Raw genomic sequence first — 22,913 nt, 5'->3', positions numbered from 1 at the left:
TTGCTCGAGCTTTCGTCAAGTCATGGGTATCGTGTTTCGGATATCCAGCTATCATCATGACTGACCAGGGCAAACAGTTTGAGTCAGCCCTGTTCAACGAGATTTGTAACATCTGCAGCATCCGGCGCATCCATACAACAGCATATCACCTGCAAAGTAACGGGCTAGTTGAGTGCTGGCACTGCACTTTCAAGGCGGCTCTTCGATGCCATGACTCTCTATGGACAGAGGCCCTTCCCCTTGTGCTACTCAGCATTCGTGCGATCTATAAGGAAGACCTCAAAGGCACAATAGCCCAGTTCGTATACAGCCGGAACATTGTTCCCCTGGCAAACTTGTGAGTCCTTCCGCTTCTCTCCCTCAGTCTGACTTACCTTCCTTCGTGGACCGCATCAGACGCCACTTCATCAACCTCCACATCCCTCTGCCTGCCAGCCACCCCCTCCCTAAGGTTCACATCCCGAAATCTCTGACAGTTGCGAATACATCATGCTCCGAGATGACACTGTCTGTGCTCCCCTCCAACCTCCATATACTGGCCTGTACCGAGTTCTCTGGCGCTCAGCCAACACCTATGACATCCAGATAAAAGATTTAGCTGTTACAGTCTCTCTCAACAGACTTAAGCCTGCTCATGTCGAGCCTGCTTCTACCCCCCTTCAGGCCACGACCACGCCACCCACAGTAGTGGCTCACGACACTCTGGCCACTCCTTCCACATTGGACTTACACACTCGGTCGAGTGACTTCCAGCTCCAATCATCGAGCTCGTCTCCAACCTCTCCCTCTACTCTGCTCTCACGCACACCGTCGAGTGATCACATGCTCCCCACGTCGAGCTTACCTACGATCACACCCTCGCTGCCGGGCCCTTCACCGGTTCCTTCAACCTCTCCCCCGTCGCCTGCCTCGCCCTGTTGAGGTTTCTCACGCCTCCCCCCCCCCCCCCCCCATCATCATCATCTTGAACGTGCCCTCACTCGAGGTTTTTGTGCCTGTCCCCCCGACATCTCAATAATACTGTGTGATGATACACTGTTCGTCATGTGTTTCCCATCATCCAGTGCTCATGACACGACCTCTGCCATTCCCTGCCACTTGGTGAAATGTGTTCCCCTCTCGCCCGACATCGAACTGGTCATGCTTCATGTGTTCGCCACGCCCATCAGAGACATTGTCATCGCTCCGTTCCACCTGCAAACCGCGGGTCTACCTGTCGCCGCACAACCAGCATGCCCAGTACGACACCCAGCTCACTTCAACGACTTCCAGGTTCAGAGGCCGAACCTTCCTTCACGACATCTACCGACACAGCTCCCTGACGACGCTCTCGAGCTGACCGTAGTCCGGCTCCCGCGGACCACCCTTGCTGATGCCATAGTCACCCCCTCCCCCCCGGCCACTCAAGAGTCCTCCATACTGCGGGGAGGCAGGGGGGGGGGGGGGGGAGAGGCTGTGTGGTGCCAATGAGGTTGACACCAGCATCAATCTGAGTATCGTCTTTGAACTAAGCTAAACATTATCTTTGTGCAGTTCCACCATGTCAGTTCTGTGTAAGCCTTTGATGTGTTCAGGTGAATAAACGAACTACTGCAAAATGGGAGTGTTGTTTGCTGTAACTGACCCAAACTTCCTCCTCATATGGATTATTGACCAAAGTTCTGCACTTCCATATCACCATCATTACTATGTAAGAACCAACTGTGACATACAGCACCGGCAGCCATTGTTCACCTCATCACAGTGACCTACAATCAAATTGAGACAGATGCATCCACATGAACATGATGTGGCTGCCAGATGTAAACAACAGCTGTCTCTCAGGATTCCTTACAGTAATATATGTGCTGTGGATCAGGCCCTGGCTGACATTATGGAGGATTCCAACTGCAGCTGGCAGGTGGCTCGCTGCTGTTGGTTTAATTTGCATTTTGGAGCAGACACTTGTGAGTGCGTTACACCATGTTCACTACCAAATACTAATCATGATGTCCAACAAGCATCACGGGTCATGATACGATGCAAGGACTCCTGTGTCTTACGTCTGTGAGCCAAAAAGTTAGTCTCAGTTTTCTGAGGAAAGTGGCAGATTATACATTCTTTACAGAAAAATTGATCAGTATTTTTCCATTGATTCAGGCACTGAAGTACACACAATCCTGAAGACAACTGCTCTATCTCATATCTTTGATTCTTTTTGACACCTCCAGGCTTTGAACGACACATCTATTAGGCTGTTTGGTACTACCAGTTGCACAGCTGATTTAGGTCTGAGCACCCCTTTTATATTATATTCACCTGGCTGACATCGAGAAACTGGTGGTAGGTGCTAATTTTCTACTTCACTTCCACCTCTGCCCTGATTTAACACGTGGAATACTTCACTACAGTAACAGCAGTGATTCCACATCTTAGATTATCAGCAAAGCACCTTTTCCTAAATATCTGATGTTGACAAATTCCTACACTTTATCAACAAAAGAGCCTCAGGCCCCATGTATTATTCACTAAAGAAACAAATATGTGCAGACATCAAGGTTAAACATTCCAATTTTAGTGGTTGAAAACTTGGTTTTGCACAAAAATTTGAGGGACAAAAGCAGCTAGCTACCTAAGGTCAAGCACAAGCTATCACAGTTAAGGATTAGAATGATTTCCAATATTGGATGACCTCCACCTGCAAAACCCCAGTTCAGCATAATTCTACAAGATGTGGAGAAACAAAAGTGCATGACAAACAAATATAGTGACTCTTCCAGGCAAAACCAAGAGTTTGTTTACCTAGACAAGAAACTAACTCTGATTTCATTGAAGTTTGATGCTGTGGACACAGGCTAGAGAGGATGTAAAAGAGTTGTGTAAAGATGTGGCTTGAAACATTCTCAAATGTATTGAACACTTGGAATTATCAGAGACGATTCCTACTCGTCCCAGCCATGGACTTCTAGAGGTAATTATGGAGCAATTACAGAACAGTGACAGGGACAAGAGGAAATCACCATATTCAGTGTTACAAAAGCTTTGTCTTGTGTTTCCCTTTTTCCTATGCAATGTGGCATTATTGAAGAACTGTTAAATTCTAGTATCGTGCAACTATTGGACACTGCATGGGCTTCCCCCATCCAATTGATGCCTAAAAACGATGGCACATATAGAATGGGCTGTGACTGCCAGGTAACAAATGCCTAAATGGTACTTAACAGATATTTTATCCCTAATATTCAAGAAGACATTGTCCACTCTTGGCTGGTGCTCCCATATTTAGTGTTGTTGACTTTGAAATGGCATACCTACAGATTCCAGTGGCACCAGAGGACATCACTAAAACTGCTGTCATTACTCCTTTCAGACTATATGAATTCCTGTACATGCCATTTGGGTCAGAAAATGCCACCCAAACTCGGGAGGATTTCATTGATAGCGGCCTCAGTGATCTTCCTTTCTGCTTCCCATACTTAGATGATATACGTGTTTCTCTTTTTCTCCTGAATAATATGAAGAGCACTTGTACCTGTTCTTCAGTGAGATGGAAAAATTCAGAATTGTAGTAAACAAGGACAAATGCCAGCTGTGTAAGCAGGAGGTTACATTCTTGGGCCACTTGATGATGTGGGACAGAATCAGATCCATGCACGAATGTACAGAACTCATCAGACAGACAACATGTCCAATTGTATTTCATGAATTTGGACATTTCCTGGAACGACAAATGTTTATAGGCATCTCACTCCTGAAGCTGCAAAGATTCAAGCCCACTTAAGTAATATCTTGGTGGGTAAAGTTGCTCAGGGTCAACAGCCTCTGCAGTTGGCCTCAGAGATACAACATGCATGCATTTGATACTATCAAAGATTGACTTCACAGTGCCATTGCTTTGGTATCCCCTTTGCCTTCAGTGCAATTGTCCATAACAGTGGACACCAGTGACACTGCAATTGGGGCAGTCCTGTGACAACTAGTAGATATCCAACAACAACCATTCCAGTTATTTTTGTGTAAGATCACCAAGTCAACAACTGTGGTCAGTTTATGACTATGAGCTTTTGGCTGTGTACAAAGCAATTAAACTTTCCTGTGAGGACATTGAGGGACACCCACTAACTACCTGTACATTCACTGCCCACTAACCACTTGTAAGTACACTTTGCAACCCCAACAAGAACTGCTCCCTGTCCATTTTCATCATATGGATTACATTGGACAATTCACTACAATTTGTCACATTGATGTGTTCAAAATATGGTTGCTGACTTTCTGTCTTGGATCAACACTCTGAATGCCACAGTAGGCTTTTGAAATGGTGAAGGAACAAGGGGCAGTTCAACAGATAACAGCACTCTTGATGCACAGCAACACCATGTTCACTGTGCAACCATTATGTATTCCTGGCATGAGCTTGTATGTACAGTGTGATATTTCACAATGCAGAGGCCACCCACTGGTCCCATTACAGTTCTGCAGAGTTATTTTTCACAATTTACATAAAACAGGGATTATGGGGATAAGATTAGATTAATTAAAGCACACACAGAGGCAGTTAAACACTCATTTTTTCCCACACTCCATATGTGTGAGGAATGGGTAAAAGTGCTAGTAATTCTACCGTCATTTGTACCTCTTGCCATATACTTTGTAGTGATTCACAGAGTGTAGCCGTAGGTGTAGAACTTGTCATATTCCACCATCCACCCTACCGCTGAGTTAGCCACGGAGTATTTCGTGTGGCCTAATGTTATAGCCAATTGCAGGAAGAGGCACCATACTTGCATTGACTGGCAGCGCAGCAATGTTGGATGTCATGCCTTCCCGCAACATGGAAAATACTAAATTCCTGACGGGAGACAGACCCAGATCTAAGGGGGAGGAGCGGGGTCAAACTGAGGTATCTCCCACAGGCGGCAATTTGACAGGCTGCCAAATTCATATTCTTGAAGAAAAAAACCCTTGTTTCCCAAAGCACCTAGCATCCAGCACACATTGGCCTATCGATAATTCGTATGATTTTGAAAAGCATTCCTGTTGGTTTTTTAACATTTTTGAACACATTCTAAGTTCATTCCTCATCGAATCATAAGTTGATTTTCGCATCCATGTATAGTGTATGTGATGTCTCTGCCAGGCAAATCCCAGTCACGTCTAGAAATAAAAATACTTCCCTGCAGACAAAAGGCGACAGAACAATACGAGCTGAGCCGAATTAACCCGAACTTGTGCGCACCAATCGCTGTTTATTTATGTGGTTGACTGGCTGTGCAAATGAAATGAAATGTCGTGTGGCTAGGGCCTCCCGTCGGGTAGACCGTTCGCCTGGTGCAGGTCTTTCGATTTGACGCCACTTCGGCGACCTGCGCGTCGATGGGGATGAAATAATGATGATTAGGACAACACAACACCCAGTCCCTGAGCGGAGAAAATCTCCGACCCAGCCGGGAATCGAACCCGATTAGCAAAATTCATGGATTTACACTACCAGAGTTGAAATAAATGACTAACAGAAATAACAGCTGAGAAAGATTCCATATTAATCTTCTTGATGTATCCCGAAAATTTTTACCAGATCGCTACACTACTAAGGGCCAGTTGTGCAATCCCTCGTTAGCAGCTGCTTAAGTTCTATTCTCGGAATAGTGTGGTAAGTGTGTTGTATGAATTCTTCTAACCAGAGAATAAATGCAGGATAACGAAACTGGTGATTCTGTCAGGGTTAGTGAAGTTAACAAGAGAATAAGATTTGACAATGGCAGGAATAGAGAATTACTGATGACAAGGTTGTTTGTTAGAATGAGGAAGGAGAAGAAACAGGGACACACACAAATTACGTTGAGGAATATGATGATTCCAAATTTATTTAAAAATTTCTTACTACTAGGAACATACCGATCGCATGCTTCATAAACTGCAAGTGTATGAGGGAAATGTGAAACTATTTCCAAACAAAACTTTTTGCTTGTAATAGGCCAAATAGGCATTTGATACTGGTACTTCATGAATTATATTCTGTCGTGTTTTTTTTGTGTGTAAATGAGGTAAGCAAAAATGACCATTTGTGTCAAAACAGTCTTGCCTGTTTGGCGTGTGTTACAAATCCAGCAATATTAGAAAAGGCTATTTCATTTTATCTGCCAGGCAGTGACAAAATAGACCTAATCAAATTGAGAAACCACACCAGTCTTGGGTACTATTCATATTAACATCTTCGTTAGTATCAGAAAACGACATTTTGATTTTTTATGTAGCAAAACGTTTGGCAGCCTTTGATGAGTAACAGATTCTTTCACGGAAAGGAAAGGATGCCATGTAAAGCTGTAGCAAGATTAGAGAGAAAAAAATGGTGGGACCTAAGGATTGAAGAAATGTTTACTGTCTTGCTTGTCTCTTATCTTTAGTGGTTTCATGTTTCCTTTGTTTGATTTTATATCTCACAAAAGACAAAGTTATTAGCTAATAGGCAATAAAAAGTGCAAATTTTCTGAAGAGTTCTTATTTTCCCGGTTACAAATGATCCCACCCAGTATTAATTGTGAGGTTTTTTAAGGGAGGGAGGGGGTCAAACCGGCAAACTGGGAGCAGGAGAGGAACCACCGGGTAATTTAATTTCTGCTGTCCTGAATATAGGTTTGATAGCTTTCATTACAAAAAATAAACGTTTGACTTCCATGAAGCAAAATACAGTGACATGCAACAGAAAAATGCTGTTTGAAGAGGAGTGGCATTGTACTTTGGCACACTTAAGACCAAATAACATGGCTTACATTTCCTCAATCATATATGTTTAATATACAGGGTGAGTTACTAACTATTGCCACCAAGAATAACTCCGAAAGTATGATAGGAGCTGAAAACTTTGTGGGACAAAAGTTTCATGGAACAATGGGGGCCATGATATGACATTGGTTTTTTTGTTGCTGGGTGGGGTCGCTTCAGAGATATGAAAGTCAACTTTGTTTTTTTAAATGGGATGCTATAGTTTGGTACTTATTTTCTGATAACAGCTATCAAGATGAATCCGATGATGTGTAACAGTAAGGTCTTTAAAGGTCATAAAGCTGGCATGAACATCCATTTACAGAAGGTGTTCGAAGTGATGACCATTGATATCAATGCATTGCTGCAATCTTCTTATCATGGATTGAGTGGTATTCCTTATCACATTCGCACTTATAGAAGCACATGCTCTGACAATTCTCTCTCACATATTTTCAGGTGTAGTTGGAACGTCTTTATAAACAATGAATCCCCACAAGAAAAAAATCCGGAAGCGTAAAGTCTGGCAAACAAGCCGGTCATGAGACATCTCCTCCACATCCAATCCAATGATTTGGGAACTGTATTGCAACTCATTTCTAGGCATCAGTGAAAAATGTGCCAGGCACTCATCATGTTGATACCACATTCTGTTCCTCGTTCCTTACAATAACAGACCTAATGTTTCTTGCAGGAATGTGGTGTACTTCCTACTATTAGGATTTTCTTCAATGAAATAAGGGCCTACAATTCTGTCCTCCAGAATCACACACCATACATTCACCGACCACGGTTTTTGGTGTGGAACTTGCCACAGCCAACATGGATTTTCAGTTGCCCAATAACACATTATGCAAATCAACAGTTCCATGGCTTGTGAATGTAGCCTTGTCAGTAAATGAAATAAAATTAATAAATGTGTCATCCTTTTGAATCTGAATCCCGCACATTGGCAGAACTCAATGCAACACATACAATCCACACCAGTTAATTCTTGGTAGAGACTGATATGGTAAGGATAATATTTATGGCGATGCAGAACACTAACAACAGTACTCTGGCTCATGCCAGAATCCCTTGCGATTTGACGAGACCTAACACAAGGATCTCGAACCATAGTGGCAAGAGTACCAATTGCCGTTTCCTTGTTAGTAGCTTTCATTTGCCGGATATGTTTCCAAAGTGTTAAGGATCCAGTTGTTCTCAATTTATCATACACATATTTAAAAGTACGGTGTGTAGGTTGACTATGCTGAGGATATCTTTAAGCGTATGAGTCTCTAGCTCTCACTGAATTTTGTTGGTATTCTTCGTAAATGAGAAACATATCGATTTGCTCTTTGAAGGAATACATCATTCACATTTGCTTGATTCAATGATACTAGTCTTACCATTCATATTAGTGTTGTATTGCGAAACCATCAAATGGTGTTTACACTCAATTAGGTGTTCCACAAGGTTCAATATTAGGGCCACTGCTTTTTCTGTATTATATTAATGTCAGGTCCAGTCTGATACTATCCTCTATGCAGATGACTCAACAGCTGTAGTCTATTGTAAAAATGAGGTAGACCTAATTCGTCATATTGAACAAACACTTGGGGAAGTGGAGGCATGGGTCAAAAACAATAACTTGACATTAAATTTTACAAAAACAGAAATTGTTCATTTTACCACAAAACAATCTGCACAGTCTATAACTTAAATAAGGTATATGGACAAAAAATTAGAGACTGCAGACTGTGTCAAATTCCTTGGCGTGTTAGTCAATAAAAACCTGTTATGGAGTCCCCATGTGGACAACATACTGGGTCGACTGAATAGCCTTGTATATATTATGAATATCTGGTATAGTATTACTGATTTAGCTGTAAGAAAAACTGTATACAATGCATATTTTGTTTCAGTCATTAGGTATAGTATAATTTTCTGGGGGTCTGAAAAAACAAATTTACTTAGAGCTTTTAGACTACAAAAAGGAATCATCCGAGCAATGGTGGGAGCAAAACCAAAGCAACATTGCAAACCTTTATTTGTAAAACTAGATCTAATGAACATTCCAAGCATATACATCAATGAAACTCTCACTTTCACGAAAAGAAACCCACAACTTTTTGAGGGCAACTTCTTCTTGCATCAATATGATACTAGATATAGAACGAGCCACATGTTACCTACCCACCGTTTAAAATCATATGAAAAAACCCCGTACTATATGGGCATGAAATTTGTAAATAAAATATGGAAATATATGGATGACCCAAATGTAAAAGGTACCAAAAGAGACCTGGAAAAATATCTGAAAGATAAATGTTACTATACTGTAGAAGATTTCATGAATGGCAACAATGCATTATAATTCTAATTAAAATACCTCTCTGAAGATGTTACACCATATATATTATTAGTTTATTGTCTATTTTTAGTGTATATATATATATTTTGTATAACTGACAAGTCACCTATGTCACAATCTTTGATTGTATAAGACATGTTATGTGATGATAAAAATTGAATTGAGGCATTTCCACGGGGCAACAGCAAACTTAATAGCACCGAATTACGAACTGATACCCGTTTTCAAATGTAAGATTCAATTAATGTACCGGTGTGTTGATTTGAAAATTGCAACAACATTATTTACTTTAAAACATTTTTCTGTAAATAAAACAGCAGTAGTTATTCAGTAGCGAAACACACGAATTTCCTCGACTCCTCCTTGTACTTAGTTGTCCGTGCACCAATTCTGAGTGATGAATGGCTCACCTCGATGCCAGAGTTGTACAGAGGTGATAGTAGCCTTTATTCCAGATAGGGCGAAATACAGCCATTGAGAGAGGTTTTAATAAGCAACAATGGGCCTTGCGAAGGAGCTTACGCGTTTATGATGGAACAAAATTGTTGGAAAGGGACACAAAAAGTTAATGTGTGACCTAATACACGTGTGCTAATCATTATATCGACTAGACTTGGCCACTGTTTCTATGTTTCGATACAGTATCGATACGTGGAACTGTTTCAGTGTTTCGGAACGGCTACGGTTCACTGTTTCGAAACAGTGGTGTTTCATTCCACCCCTGTCTCGGTTAACTGGGCCACATTCGGTCTCGAGCCAGACACAGAAACTGTATCGTTGTTTCAGAATAAGGCTGTTTCAGTCCACCAGTGCTTGGAACGGACTAATTGTATCGAAACAGTGATGTTTCATTCCCCTCTGTGTCGGACGAGATTCGGGCTCACCACAGGTACTGAAACACATTTAACATACCACTTCATGAAACACTTTCAAGAGTGTCAAAATCTTTGTGACAAACAATAGCATGAAGCTTAAGATATCCGAAAATAAAGCTTCGTTTCTAGCTGACTGTCGGGTCTGAAACAGGATGCGTAATGAATGCTATAAAGAAAAGTACGTAGCTTCTGGAATACTTAACTTTAATCCATCATTTGTATACAGCGTTTTTGATGAGACATGCTTCATACGATAACTATCAATTGCTATGGCGCCTTGCTAGGTCGTAGCCATTGACTTAGCTGAAGGCTATGCTAACTATAGTCTCGGCAAATGGGAGCGTAATTCTCAGTGAACCATGGCTAGCAACGTCGGGTGTACAACTGGGGCGAGTGCTAGTAAGTCTCTCGAGACCTGCCGTGTGGTGGCGCTCGGTCTGCGATCACTGACAGTGGCGACACGCGGGTCCGACATGTACTAATGGACTGCGGCCGATTTAAAGGCTACCACCTAGCAACTGTGGTGTCTGGCGGTGACACCACACTATTCACATTCAAAATAATAAATATGTGAAAATCATTCAGTTAAATTACACTTTTTGATAACAGACGCTTCTCTGTTCATGTACAGTAATCATATTAAGAAACGTAAGTAAGCCTACAACATTTTGAATAAAAAAAGGCGTAGAGTGACAGTTATTAGACATATACATAAATCTGATGTAGGTATAATTGCAAGCAATCTGTTTGACATATCACTGATAGTGTAATGGTGAACGGGAAGGACTAGGAAGCATGGTGAATTTATAGTAACGGTTCGAAACACCTTGAAAGACAAAATTTTTTTCTGTTATATTTTGTTATTTATTCGAATTATTTGGCGTTATTTGTGAGTCTATAGTCACTGTGCCTATTATCCTAAATGATTCCCTTTGTGTGCATGGCAATTAGCAGGATGGGTATATTACCCATACTAACGGAATGTGGGAATTCCAGTAGCATATCCGTTGTTTCTGCAGTTTGCTCCCACCTCCAGTTCCGTTCGTGGTGGCCTTTCTGTCTTCAGCTATGGCTGTCCTCAGCCAATTGAAAAGTATGAAAGCCACACGACACGAAAGCAGCGCATTTTCTGCAGAAATACGAAACTGCCAAGACGCCTAAGTGATAATTTCATACTTTCTGGGATATGATTAGCGCTCTCGCAACTCATTTGTGTTTATGTGGACATACTTATACAGTAGACATTCAAGATGATAAAATGTGTAGGTTTATTAGATTACAAAACACAAACTGTTTCACTGTTTCGAAACAGCGTATCGAAACATTACATTGTACTGTTTCATTTGTTTCGAAACAGTTACGTGTTTCAGTTTGCCCATCTCTAGTATCGACTTAGAGCTTTTGACTCACTCTAGTGTTGAATGTGCTGTATGATTTTGTGCAATGCACACAAAGAATATTTTCCGCGTATACAGTTGGCAACTGTTACAATTTTCGATTATTCGCGTAACGCCTGTCCTTTGTTGGTCACAGCTAGAACCTCCAATTTGCTCACAAAATTATGCGTTTTAAACAGATTATAACTGTAAAGATATGAAATCGTGAACATGTATTTTCGGTTTATTTACGTTTATTGGATACGTAGACAACAAACTTTGGACGTGTAAATTATACAGTTATACAATAAAGTTGAAAACATTGTACTGTTTTAGGTTTCAGTCCCTAGAAAATACGAATCTTTGGTAAATGAGACAAGTTTGTTGCCTGACGCGAAGAACGAGTTCAGAAATCTTGACACTGGCTGTTTTGAGAACGCAGAAGTTGACGTTGGCAGCACTGATTCATGTTCGTCGCTCTATACACATGTGATAATGTTTTGGTTTGAGAGAGAGTGGGAGAGAAGTTGTAATGTGTTGTTGGGGATTTATGTTTTCAGTGGCATTTGCTAATGTGTGTGTCAGACAATAAGCAAATTTCACCCTGACAAGGATGCATGATGTGATAACATGTTAGTTTGGATACTGGAGTGATGTATATTGCAGGCGTGGATTGTTGCTGACATATATCGGTGTGCATTGATTACGTGTACTTAGTTGACAGGTGGAGTACGACGATACTGAAAGTTACTCAGCGAATAACAAGATGAGCACCCGTAAACGAACAGGGACGGAAGTGAGGAATCACTCCACTGATATAGAAGACGGATATCTACCAGAAAGGAGAAGTGACATCAAAGGAGATGAAAAAAATATCGCTATTCTGTTCTTTCTGTACTTGTTACAAGGAATCCCTATTGGGCTTACTGCGGCAATCCCTATGTATCTCCGTAACAGAGGCGTGAGCTATCGACAACAAGTAAGCTAATTGCTACCAAATATAGTTTTAATTCGTGTTTTTTTTCACATTAATGCGAAATTAATACAGAAAAATTTCAGTTCGATATGAGTTGGACAGACATGACCACAACTCGCCGAAACGATAAATAAAATAAAAATATTTTGGTATTGTTTACGCTGCATAGTAATAAACGGAAACAGCTGTTCCGTCCAAAAATAAAATTATCTCTTCGCTGACGTGTATATTGTCGTTAGTTCAAATAACTGACAGCAGCAGGTACTGTTTTTACCGATACTTACAGGGTTTAACAGGCCAACAGAGAAAAAGACCGACAACCAGCGTTTCAGTGTTATGCTTTGCATTCAGCAGAAATTAGAATAAAAGTTGTACCACCTCAAAAGACTTGATATGTATCATGTGGAAAATACGATTGTGTATCTTTGCTCGTTACTCTGTTCTGTAAAGTCCTTACTGAAGTAGAGCTCTCTATGATGTGGAAGGTCCAAGCTGTATAGTAACAGGCAGAAGCGACCACTGCTGCCACTTTTGTAAAGTATACAAGTGTATTTTGGCTAGCGGTAATTAATAAAACTGATACTTATGGCAGTGATTTCTAGTTTTCTTTATTCATGTAAGGAAAAAACAGAAACCTTGAATTCATGTAGGCCTAACTATGCAGTTAAATGTCCTTTGTCATTACCAGTATTTTCCTCAAAAAGATAGTGAAAAATGTCAATAATATAGCCTACTAGGACTACAACAACCTCTGCAAAGAGTTCAAGCAGCACGGGATGTGTCTTCAGCAACATATCATAACACATTAAACATCATGTAGATGTTGTGGTCGAGATAAAGACTAAATTAAGCAACAATCTGATCGGCGATTTCTTCCAGTCCATTGAAATGTCTCTTCACATAAACTGGCTAAAGTGTGATATTAGAAGCCCCTCCCCCACCCAGATACCCACACACAAAATTTTGGTTGTAAAGACTGCATGATGTGTAGCACAGCACAGTGATGTGTGGGTTAGGTTGGAAGCCTACAGTTTGGTTGTTAATTGGGAAAGCTAACGAATTTGAATGCTAAATAAAGTTGAGGTAGCAGATCTATCTGTAACATTGCCTAATGTTTACGTTCATGTCTTATTCAAACCCACTTTTCATGATAAAAGCTAAAACTGGATGGCAGATTCGGTAACAGTGCATTAGATGGTGAACAAGCCTCAGAATAGTGTTTTGATGCATGTTATGTACAGATATAGTTACATAATATATGAAAAATGCAAAGAGGGGTCACTTCATGACTTTTAGCCAGAAATTTAGTATTTTAGGTTGTGTTAGAATTCACTGTCGATAAAATAGCCACATGTAATGTTAAGTCATTGCACTGTTTTTAATTGAAGAACTCTGTTGGCTTTCTACATCCGAGAGACAACTCACTGTGAGATGTATGTTTGTCACCATAAATGCATATTTCAGTGTACACGCCATCAGATAACTACCACAATCTTTTCAGTGGTGATAATTTTTCATGTACCACCTCCCTGTGGTAGAGGGAGCTCCTATGATGTGCAGGTATTTATGTCATATCTGTTAACCTGTTCTCGTGTAAGTAACTAGTGTCTTTCGCAATTCATCTGGTCTTGTTGGCTGAGGTGAGTGTTATGTTGCTTTAGGCAGACAAGTAACACTAGTCAGTTGACTCAAGGTTGCTGGTGTAGAATCAAAGTATCTTGTTTTTGTGTGGGTACACATGGAGTAGCAAATGTGATGGTTTCACCTGTTCTCATGACACCATCATTGGCTTGTCATTGTAAATTATCTGACCTTATGTTCCTCACATATTAGCACCTGGAAAAGGCCAGAGCACCGTGGTTGCCAAGGTGGATGTACTGTTTTTGTTCACAGCATCAGTGCTCTCAGATCTCCACAATGGGATGCTCGAGTGTAGTGCTGCTTAGCTATTTGGGCTTGACTTGTTGCAGCATATATGGTAGCTCCATCTCTGTTTGCATCAGTGTCACTGAAAAAATTCCGATGGCAGGTGTCCCTCTCCATAAACCCTCTTTATGGTAGATGCCTCAATGGCCAGCTTAAAGGCTATCTGATGCCCCAGCAAAACCAGTGGTAGTACAGCTGTCCATGTGTTCTTAAGACACCTAAGTGCAGCTTTCAGTGTTCTATGTCATCGCTCTATCATCCTGTTGTTTGCGCATTGATAGTATGTTGTATGATGATGCTGGGGCCTCCACAATCTAGACAGTCCCAAAAACAGTATCGATAGAAATTGCTGGCCGTGGTCTTTCATGATGTCTGCCGGGCAATTGAAACGGGAAATCAGTGTTTTAAGGAAGGCCTCTGCTGTGATTTCTGCTGAAATATGACAGTTGACATTGCCTCCCCCCAACATGTATATCTGTCTGTAGCTGTAAATATATAAAGATATTCATTTGATGGCAGAAGTGGGCCAATAAGATCTGTGTGAATGTGAGAGAAATGACTTCTTGTCTCAGGAAATTCTTCCATTGGCATGAATATGTTTGCCAACTTTGCATTGCTGACATGCTCTTGATCAGTGGTAACAGTCTTTTTTTAAATATTTGAGCACTCAAATTTCTTGATCATCAGTTTAATGGTGGAATTTGCAATGGGATGGATGTGGTTGTGAACACTGTCAAAATCTGCTCTTTGTAGCATTCCAGGCACGGATAGGCTAGGTGAGGATCTAGACACATCACGTCAAATAATATCCTTTGTACCTAGCAACCGCACTTGTTTGAGCTGAACAGCTATGGAACCATCATGCAAGTACTGTTGTAGCTACTCTTCCATAGCTTGTGCTGTCCTTAGTTGAACATAATTTATTGCCAAAGAGATTTCCTGACTCTAGAAAAAAAATTGGTCACCACATTTCGTGCCTCTCTTATGTGTCTTACTATATCTGTAGTTGCCTGCCTAATGAATTCAAGCTGGCAGAACTGCCAGGGTGAACAATCTTTGTCCACAAATCTATAAGTGAAGATTGGCTTATGGTGTAGCTTCAGCATAAGGACAGAAGTGTCATATGGTTTAATAAATGGCAAGCAGCTCTTAATTTATGCAATCCAATTAGTCTGGGACTTCATCAGCTTCTGAAAGAAAAACCCCAAAGTTTTTCAACTATTCTTGACATACTGATGGAGAGCTCCCTCGATAGCCTGTTGGCTGGCATCCACCACTATTGCTAATGTTGCATTGTGGACCAGATGGGATAAGAGGATTGCTGTTTACAAACTAGCCCTTACCATTTCAAAGGCTTGCTGCCTTGCGGTTGTCCATGGTAGGGACACCTGCCTGTAGTGTTGTTACCTGCCAGTGCTTCTGTCAGCTGTGCATGTATCTCTGCTGCTCTGGCTAGGTGACGTCGGTAACAGTTGATGACCCCCAAGATTCATCTTAATTGCTAGTAAACTTTCAGCTGAGAAATGCACTTAATGACCTATATTTCTCTTTAAGAGGTTTAAATCAGTAGCTGAGGCCACCTGTTCTTGATGCAGAACACATTTTGCCTCATTTTTTACCAGGCCATATTTATGTATTCTGTCTGACGCTGTCTTAAGATGTTCCTCGTGTAATTCAGCCGTAATCAAAAATATCAAAATATCATTTAGGCAGAAATCAAAGCCCCTTAGTACTTTATTTACAAACCTCCGCCATGACTGAGCAGCATTCTTTAAACCAAATGGCATATGTAGATATTCAAAGAGAGCCCATCACACTGAAAACTGTAGCACCAGCTGACACATTCGTGAAATATCTTAGGCTGTGTACTGGATAGCAGTCGGGAATTGTTTGTGTATTTAGAATGCTATAATTCCCGCAGGGTCTCCAGGAGTCATCTTTCTTTTTCACTAGGTGTAATGGTAATGCAGAGGAGCTGTCAGACCTTCACATGACGCCTGCCTGCAACATCACTTCATATTCTTTCTTCGCTGCAAAGAAGCAGCCTGGTGCTAGTCTCATTGGCCGGTGAGACGGGTTGACCAGTCATCTTCTTAATGTGATGTGCTGTGGTATGCAATACTTTCTGTAATCGACCAACAATCTCTTGTCTAGCTTCTGGACCAATCGAACCATTGTTAGCATTTCTGTCTGTAACGCCTGTTACCACTTCACTGTTCCTAGCTTTATCTCCAGTCATCGGTAGCATATGAAGTCTGTATCTAATATTGACTCATTAACACCTGCCACTTGAACTTTTTACTGTAGCCCAGGTTCACTGTCACTTCACACTCAAAATAAGATGGGTGAGTTGTTAACTATTGCAAGATAGAGAATTGCACCCACCAGGCAGTCTTATTTTGCCTGGACAGATGCCATAATGTGAGTGGGCACGCTTACTTCACTGTATGGATGCTGTCAATTGCTCAAAAATAACTGGGCCAATCTTGAGTGCTGAGTCTCACTACTTCCTACTGGCATCTGCAGATGCGGTATCAATTCCTTCACCTACACTTTGGAACTTGTATGGAATTGTTTGGCCTGCTGTGCCTACTGCAGACTGCTGAGGCAGTTTCGGAATGGGCAGGGAGATGTGCATCACGTGATCTGATTACCAAAATGCTTTTGGTGCCAATGTATGTGGTGGTTTTGTTCTCTATTTACTATCTGGCCAACTGTTTGATTCTGCTGGTTGGATGGATACCCCTCATCTTTTATCTTGTGCAGGTCCGTTTACTCATCACCAGTCCTAGCATTTGCTTATGCATTGCGCCCATCTGGTATTTAAGACTTAGGAGCTGCTCATGGATCTTAATCTGTTGCATATGCCATATATCCCTGGTCTCCACTGTGGTGATCTATCTAGCTAGTTGAGTTAATGCTGAGGTACTCACCTGCCCCACAGTAGAATGCCCCCTTTTTGTTCATTGAAAGTGATACTTGCAGCAGCCATACATGTCATAGAGTTTTACCTTACATTGCTTCCTCTTCCACAATGTTCCTCAGATGTCACCACAATTCAGATTGCATTCTATTGCCGATACACTTGAACTGAAGCACTTTTCATTGATCCAGTGACTTACATTTACATCAAACCAAAGTGTTCATCAGCTGAAGATATTGTTGTGAGGGTGGTTTCAAAGTAACATCAGACACCATTTCGACTGCTCGAGCATCCAAGCTGTTAACTGCTACCGCAGTCTTTGTGTAACCATTGGTCTTTAAATATGTCTGCTTGTGTCTGTATATGTGTAGATGGATATGTGTGTGTGTGTGCGCGAGTGTATACCCGTCCTTTTTCCCCCTAAGGTAAGTCTTTCCGCTCCCGGGATTGGAATGACTCCTTACCCTCTCCCTTAAAACCCACTTCCTTTCGTCTTTCCCTCTCCTTCCCTCTTTCCTGTTGAGGCAACAGTTTGTTGCGAAAGCTTGAATTTTGCGTGTATGTTTGTGTTTGTTTGTGTGTCTATCGACGTGCCAGCGCTTTCGTTTGGTAAGTCACATCATCTTTGTTTTTAGATACATTAGTAACTCTGTTTTACGTAAATGTCAATTCTCACATTGTGAACCAGTTCAGCTTTCTGTGGGAGGAACTTCGGTATCTGTGTTTTCATCTTAGGAATGGGAACCACGTAAGACGCAGCGGGCAAACTGTTGTACTTGTATAAATTTAGGTCATTTGCTGCAGCAATTTAATTTTGCAGATGCTTAATTTGCTTCTGTAAGGCCTCTTCAGGCATAAAAGCTGTTCATTTGTCTAGTTTCACTTAACATAGCTACGCAAAATCACTGTTACACTCTGTGTATTGCTTATGGTCTGCTTTTGTGCCACTTAAATGCCTGCTTTCATCATTTCAGACATAAAAATGCTGAGATTCACATGACACACGTTAACAAGGTTTAATCTCTTAATTTGTTAGATTCTCACATGACAACCAACAGTAAAAGTGAACTGTCAAAAATTAGAACTGGGCATGAATGTGAAGCAAACCCAGATGACTGTCCAAAGAATAATATATGTGTTTTCAATCACCGTCCAAAGTTGGTAATTACTGCAGACCCGTACCTAGTACCAAATGAAAAACAATTAAATTTCAAACCATTAACAGCACAGTGAGCTTACAATTCCAAAACTAAAAACAAATTAGTGGACAATAACTAACAACAGTAAAATAACTCACTGAGAAGTCAACAAAAACAAACTTCCAAAACACACACACTAAGTCCAACACCAAACGAAAATCACTCACAAACAACTTAGAAATATGAAGATCCCTCACTAGAGAGCATCACCACTTACTCCAACTTGCCCTCTGTAAACACAATCCATTTCAAAGTTTCCATACCATAATGATGTCACACAACACAGTTACATCATGGGTCAGAACAAAGGGTGGTACTGCAAATTTCGATTGAGCCACACATCTTTCTGTTCCAATCACATATGGAGCACAGGAAGGATGATATCTTAAAAGCCTTCGTGCTCGATATAATGTAGTTTAATCTTGTCTCCATGGTCCCTGTGTAATATATTCCTAGATTTCTCTTTTAATACTTACACTTGAAACAAGATAGTTGGCATCTGGTTTTAATCAGCTGCCAGGTTAGGGCTATTCAGCTTCTTTGTGACAATCTCCCTTGCGTCAAACAAACCTATGACTGTTTTCCCCACACATTTAAGGGGAGCCAGAATGATCAATCTCCTCCATGTTAATTTTAGCAAATAGAAGGAACATTTTTTCTAAAACCATTAAATATATTGCTCTGAAATTTGGACTACATTTTCAGTGAATATTTCTCTACGAAGTTAAAATGCCATGTTAAGAAATATTTATTGGTTTTTGTTTTACAATTTTTTAAAACAGATGCTTTTTTTTCTCTAAAATTTTACACTTTTTCTTCCATAATTCTTGAATTATACAGAATTAGAATTTGTTATAAAAATGAAGGAAAAGAAGTAAACAATATTGTGTATAAATTTCATTGATATACTGTTAGCAGTTTTTGAGAAAATGTTCCTCAAAGATGAAAATTTTAAAGTTACGGGAAACGGCTTCCAAAGTTTTTTGATACATTCCTGCCCCATATGATGGATTATCAGCATCCTCTTCTTTTTCCAGTGTTAGTTTCCTTTTCACTGGTCTTTTCTTCCCTTTTGCTGCATGTTGTAGGCGTTTGTCTCTCCTGCACGTCTTAGTCTTTCTTCATCAATTAGGCGCATTGTGGAAATGGTGTTGTGTTCTGGTTGGAAACCTAAACGTTTCAGCACATCACATTTGATAAGGTTTCCTTCACTGCACGTTGCTACTGCATTATACATTCCTAAATGCAATGTTTTTATCTGTACAAACACTCTTTTCGGAATCCTAATCCAAATTAAATTATTTACACTTTCATTTGGATTTTGTGTTTTCCCATGTAAACACTTTTCCAATAAACTTGGCTGTAATAAATCTCTGAATATCATCACCTGTGGGGCACAGTGCATGTTGTGGGTGCTCATTTGTTGATGCAGTGTGAAAAAATAATGCTCATACTGCTCTCCTCATATGCTCAATGCTTCTTGTATTTTGCCTAATTGCACACCCATAATACCTCTGCAATCTGTCAATTGCTTCATCTGTCAATCTTCGTCTTCCTCCAAGGGTCTTACCATCACTAAGCTTCTGGGATCCTAATGTCTGCTTTAGTTTGCGCAGGTGATCCCCCATGCGCTTCTGCACATGTCCAATGCTCTCCTGTTTTTTAATGTGAATTTCATTGCTATAAGGTTTGAGTTCGTCGACAGCTTTATATCCCTTAGAATCACCATCTCCTAGATAGTTAGTGTATTGTACATTTTACCGCTTCTGTGATCTGGAAAAAATTGCTTTCTCTCCCTCTACTTCCATCGCTCCACTTGTGCCGTGAAAATTTGCTTCATAACTTTCACTATGTTCATCCTTGGTATTGCCCTCTACAATGTTTTGAGAGAATAGCAACGTCAATTACTTTGCAACTGTCGCCACTGGTAGCTGTCACAACTCCATTTACAGATTTATGCCTTCTGCGTTGCCATGATCCATGTAAAGCAACAGTTAAATCTCTACAATTCACGTTATCTGTCACAGCTTCTTCAACTGAAACTTCTGCAGCACATTTGTTACACTTCAGTAACATTTTACATGCCAAACCAATGTGTGTAGTTATTTTCAATTCCAGTCCTCTTTCTTTGCAAGCTTGGCATAATACGTTATGTTTCAAAATATTAGAGAGCAAAGAAATGTTAATTATTTCATTCACATCATTACTGTCACTTTCATAGTTTTCAAATTTTTCTTTGCTGTCACAAAGTTTCTTGCTGGAAGAAGGTCTATCACATTCATCTGGAGTAGTTGGCAAAGCAGTCTGAGCAGCATCTCCCTTCGAAACAACAAAAGATTTCTTCTTCCACTCATTGTGCTTTTTCTTAAACACTCAATTGCTGAAACGGGGCATATTGATATCCACAAACCAAATACGTAAAACAGAACGAGCAAAATTAGTCAAATATGCAAATTTGAACAGCTAAACAGCACAAAGCAAACTCCACCAAGTCAACACACATGGTATAGCGTTTATGTGTACCAATATGAACAGTCACTTGTCACAGAGATAAAGCCATACAATGTTGGAAAACAAAACACTGTCTAATTCCTCAAAGATACCCTGCTTGCAACCAGCAAGTGGTGCCATCAGAGGTCACACACCAAGTCGCTGCAACCGTTTACGCAGCACGTCAACTTTGCAGTGATAAAAAACACACTTAGAATTCACTTAGAAGGGTGCAGGAACAATGTAGGACATGCTTCAACTTGCAACAGTGTTGGACAGACTGCTGGATATTTCTTGATTTGTTTTATTCAGATAATTCCAATAATTTTATAATGGAAAAAACCCAAAAAACATTAATTTTGTCATTTTCATTGTTCCGGCTCCCCTTAAGCAATATTCTGCAATAGAAACACTGGTTACTGTAATGTCAATGTAATAGCTTCCCTTCAGTGCTGAAGTCAACTATTTAAGTATAAGTAACTTCTTTGCTGTGTGAGTAAAAGTTATGAGTATTCTGTCTGTGGAACACTCCTTAGCATAATGTTAGTAAAGCAGTGTAAATGTCTAAAGCTTATTCTCTTCTTCAGGAGGTAAATAGTAATTAGCAAACTTTTTAATAAGATGGTTTGGTCAGTCTATTAACTTTTTACATAAAATTCTTCTTGTGTATTTTTGTAGGCTGAATTTAGTTTTGCGCATTGGCCATTTAGCCTGAAGCTTTTGTGGGCCCCAATTGTGGACTCAGTTTTCTCCACACGCTTTGGTCGACGGAAGTCATGGCTGGTACCAACTCAGTACCTGATTGGTTTTTTCATGATGTTCTTATCAGCTAATGTAGAACACTGGCTTGAAGGAGAATCTGCAGGAACAAATGGCCCTAGTACTGGGACCTTGACAGCATTTTTCTTCTGTCTCAACTTCTTAGCGGCCACACAAGATATTGCAGTTGATGGATGGGCTCTCACCATGCTCAAGAGGTAGTTATGCTGCAGCAACAAGTTAATTGTAATTATTTACTGTTTCTTCTGCTATTTAAATTAATGTGACTTCCTCTACAATCTTGCAGGAACAATGTAGGACATGCCTCAACTTGCAACAGTGTTGGACAGACTGCTGGATATTTCTTAGGATATGTTGTGTTTATGGGATTAGAATCAGCTGAGTTCTGTAATGCATACCTTAGATCTGAGCCAGAACCTCAGGGATTAGTAACATTATCAGGTATTGTATACAAATTAACTATATACGTACTATCGGGGAAAAAAACTGATCCTGTTGTTCTCTTCTAATCTTATGACATACAAGAAACGAAAATAAAGATTCACATGGAACCATAAAGGAATGACAGCTGAAAGCTTCAGGAACTGTGACATAGCATCGCAGTTTTAGATCTACTTTATTGCCTTATGTCAAATCTAGTTTTCGTGGCAAACAGCAGTCAAAATTGAAGTAAAGGAACATTAGTGGAAAAGATTATTTTTTAAACAAGGAAGAAAGGTTTTGCTATGTAGGTACTGACAAAGTAGAAGTGAATGAGACTAGATTCTGCTGTGGGGTTATTGACATTGTGGAAGCAAGGTACACCATTTTTGTTTTATGTGTCGTTACGTTCTTGGAAAGACATCACTTCTATTCACAAAGAGGCAGTTGGGGGTGGCCAATATGTACTTTCAGGGAACAAAATTTCCTGCACAGCTAATCCAAACATATAAAACTATATAACAGCAGTTACAGCTTTTGGGTCAAGAAGTTCCTTCTTAATGGTTAACCAGGATCCAGGATAAGAGAGACCCACATAATGCAAGCAGAAAGAGAGAGAAGCAGGTGCAAGAAATGATGTTTCTCTATTTACTTATTTTCAATCACATTGTTAAAACTTCCTTTAGTTTGGTAAGAACTTACCCTTTTAGTCTTGTGAACATACTTTTTGTAAATTATATAGACATATTCCTTTACAAGATATGTTATTACGCTGTCATTCCCAATCTACAGCTGTGTTTATGTTCCTTGAAAATCCTGTGTGTAAGACAACTAATTGAAGAAGTAAA

At 40.3% G+C, this 22,913-nt stretch overlaps 1 protein-coding gene across 2 annotated transcripts in view; it reads left to right on the top strand.

The window, feature by feature from the left end:
* The first annotated feature begins 11,809 nt into the window (after positions 1 to 11,809).
* LOC124789513 (acetyl-coenzyme A transporter 1) overlaps positions 11,810 to 22,913 on the top strand; it is a 73,264-nt gene continuing 62,160 nt past the window's right edge. Inside the window, exons 1-4 of one of the 2 annotated variants that reach the window (XM_047256900.1) lie at positions 11,810 to 11,983; positions 12,076 to 12,330; positions 21,544 to 21,842; positions 21,932 to 22,086. In XM_047256900.1, coding sequence (XP_047112856.1) covers positions 12,118 to 12,330; positions 21,544 to 21,842; positions 21,932 to 22,086 — 667 coding nt within the window. In that variant the 5' untranslated portion in view covers positions 11,810 to 11,983; positions 12,076 to 12,117. Of the gene's footprint in view, positions 11,984 to 12,068; positions 12,331 to 21,543; positions 21,843 to 21,931; positions 22,087 to 22,913 lie in introns of both variants that reach the window. The other variant, XM_047256899.1, reaches the window with a different exon arrangement.

Source organism: Schistocerca piceifrons, chromosome 3 (assembly GCF_021461385.2).
Source record: "Schistocerca piceifrons isolate TAMUIC-IGC-003096 chromosome 3, iqSchPice1.1, whole genome shotgun sequence".
Classification (NCBI taxonomy): domain Eukaryota; kingdom Metazoa; phylum Arthropoda; class Insecta; order Orthoptera; family Acrididae; genus Schistocerca; species Schistocerca piceifrons.
The sequence above is the reverse complement of the archived record's forward strand: the minus strand, read 5'-3'. Positions and strand labels throughout refer to the sequence as shown.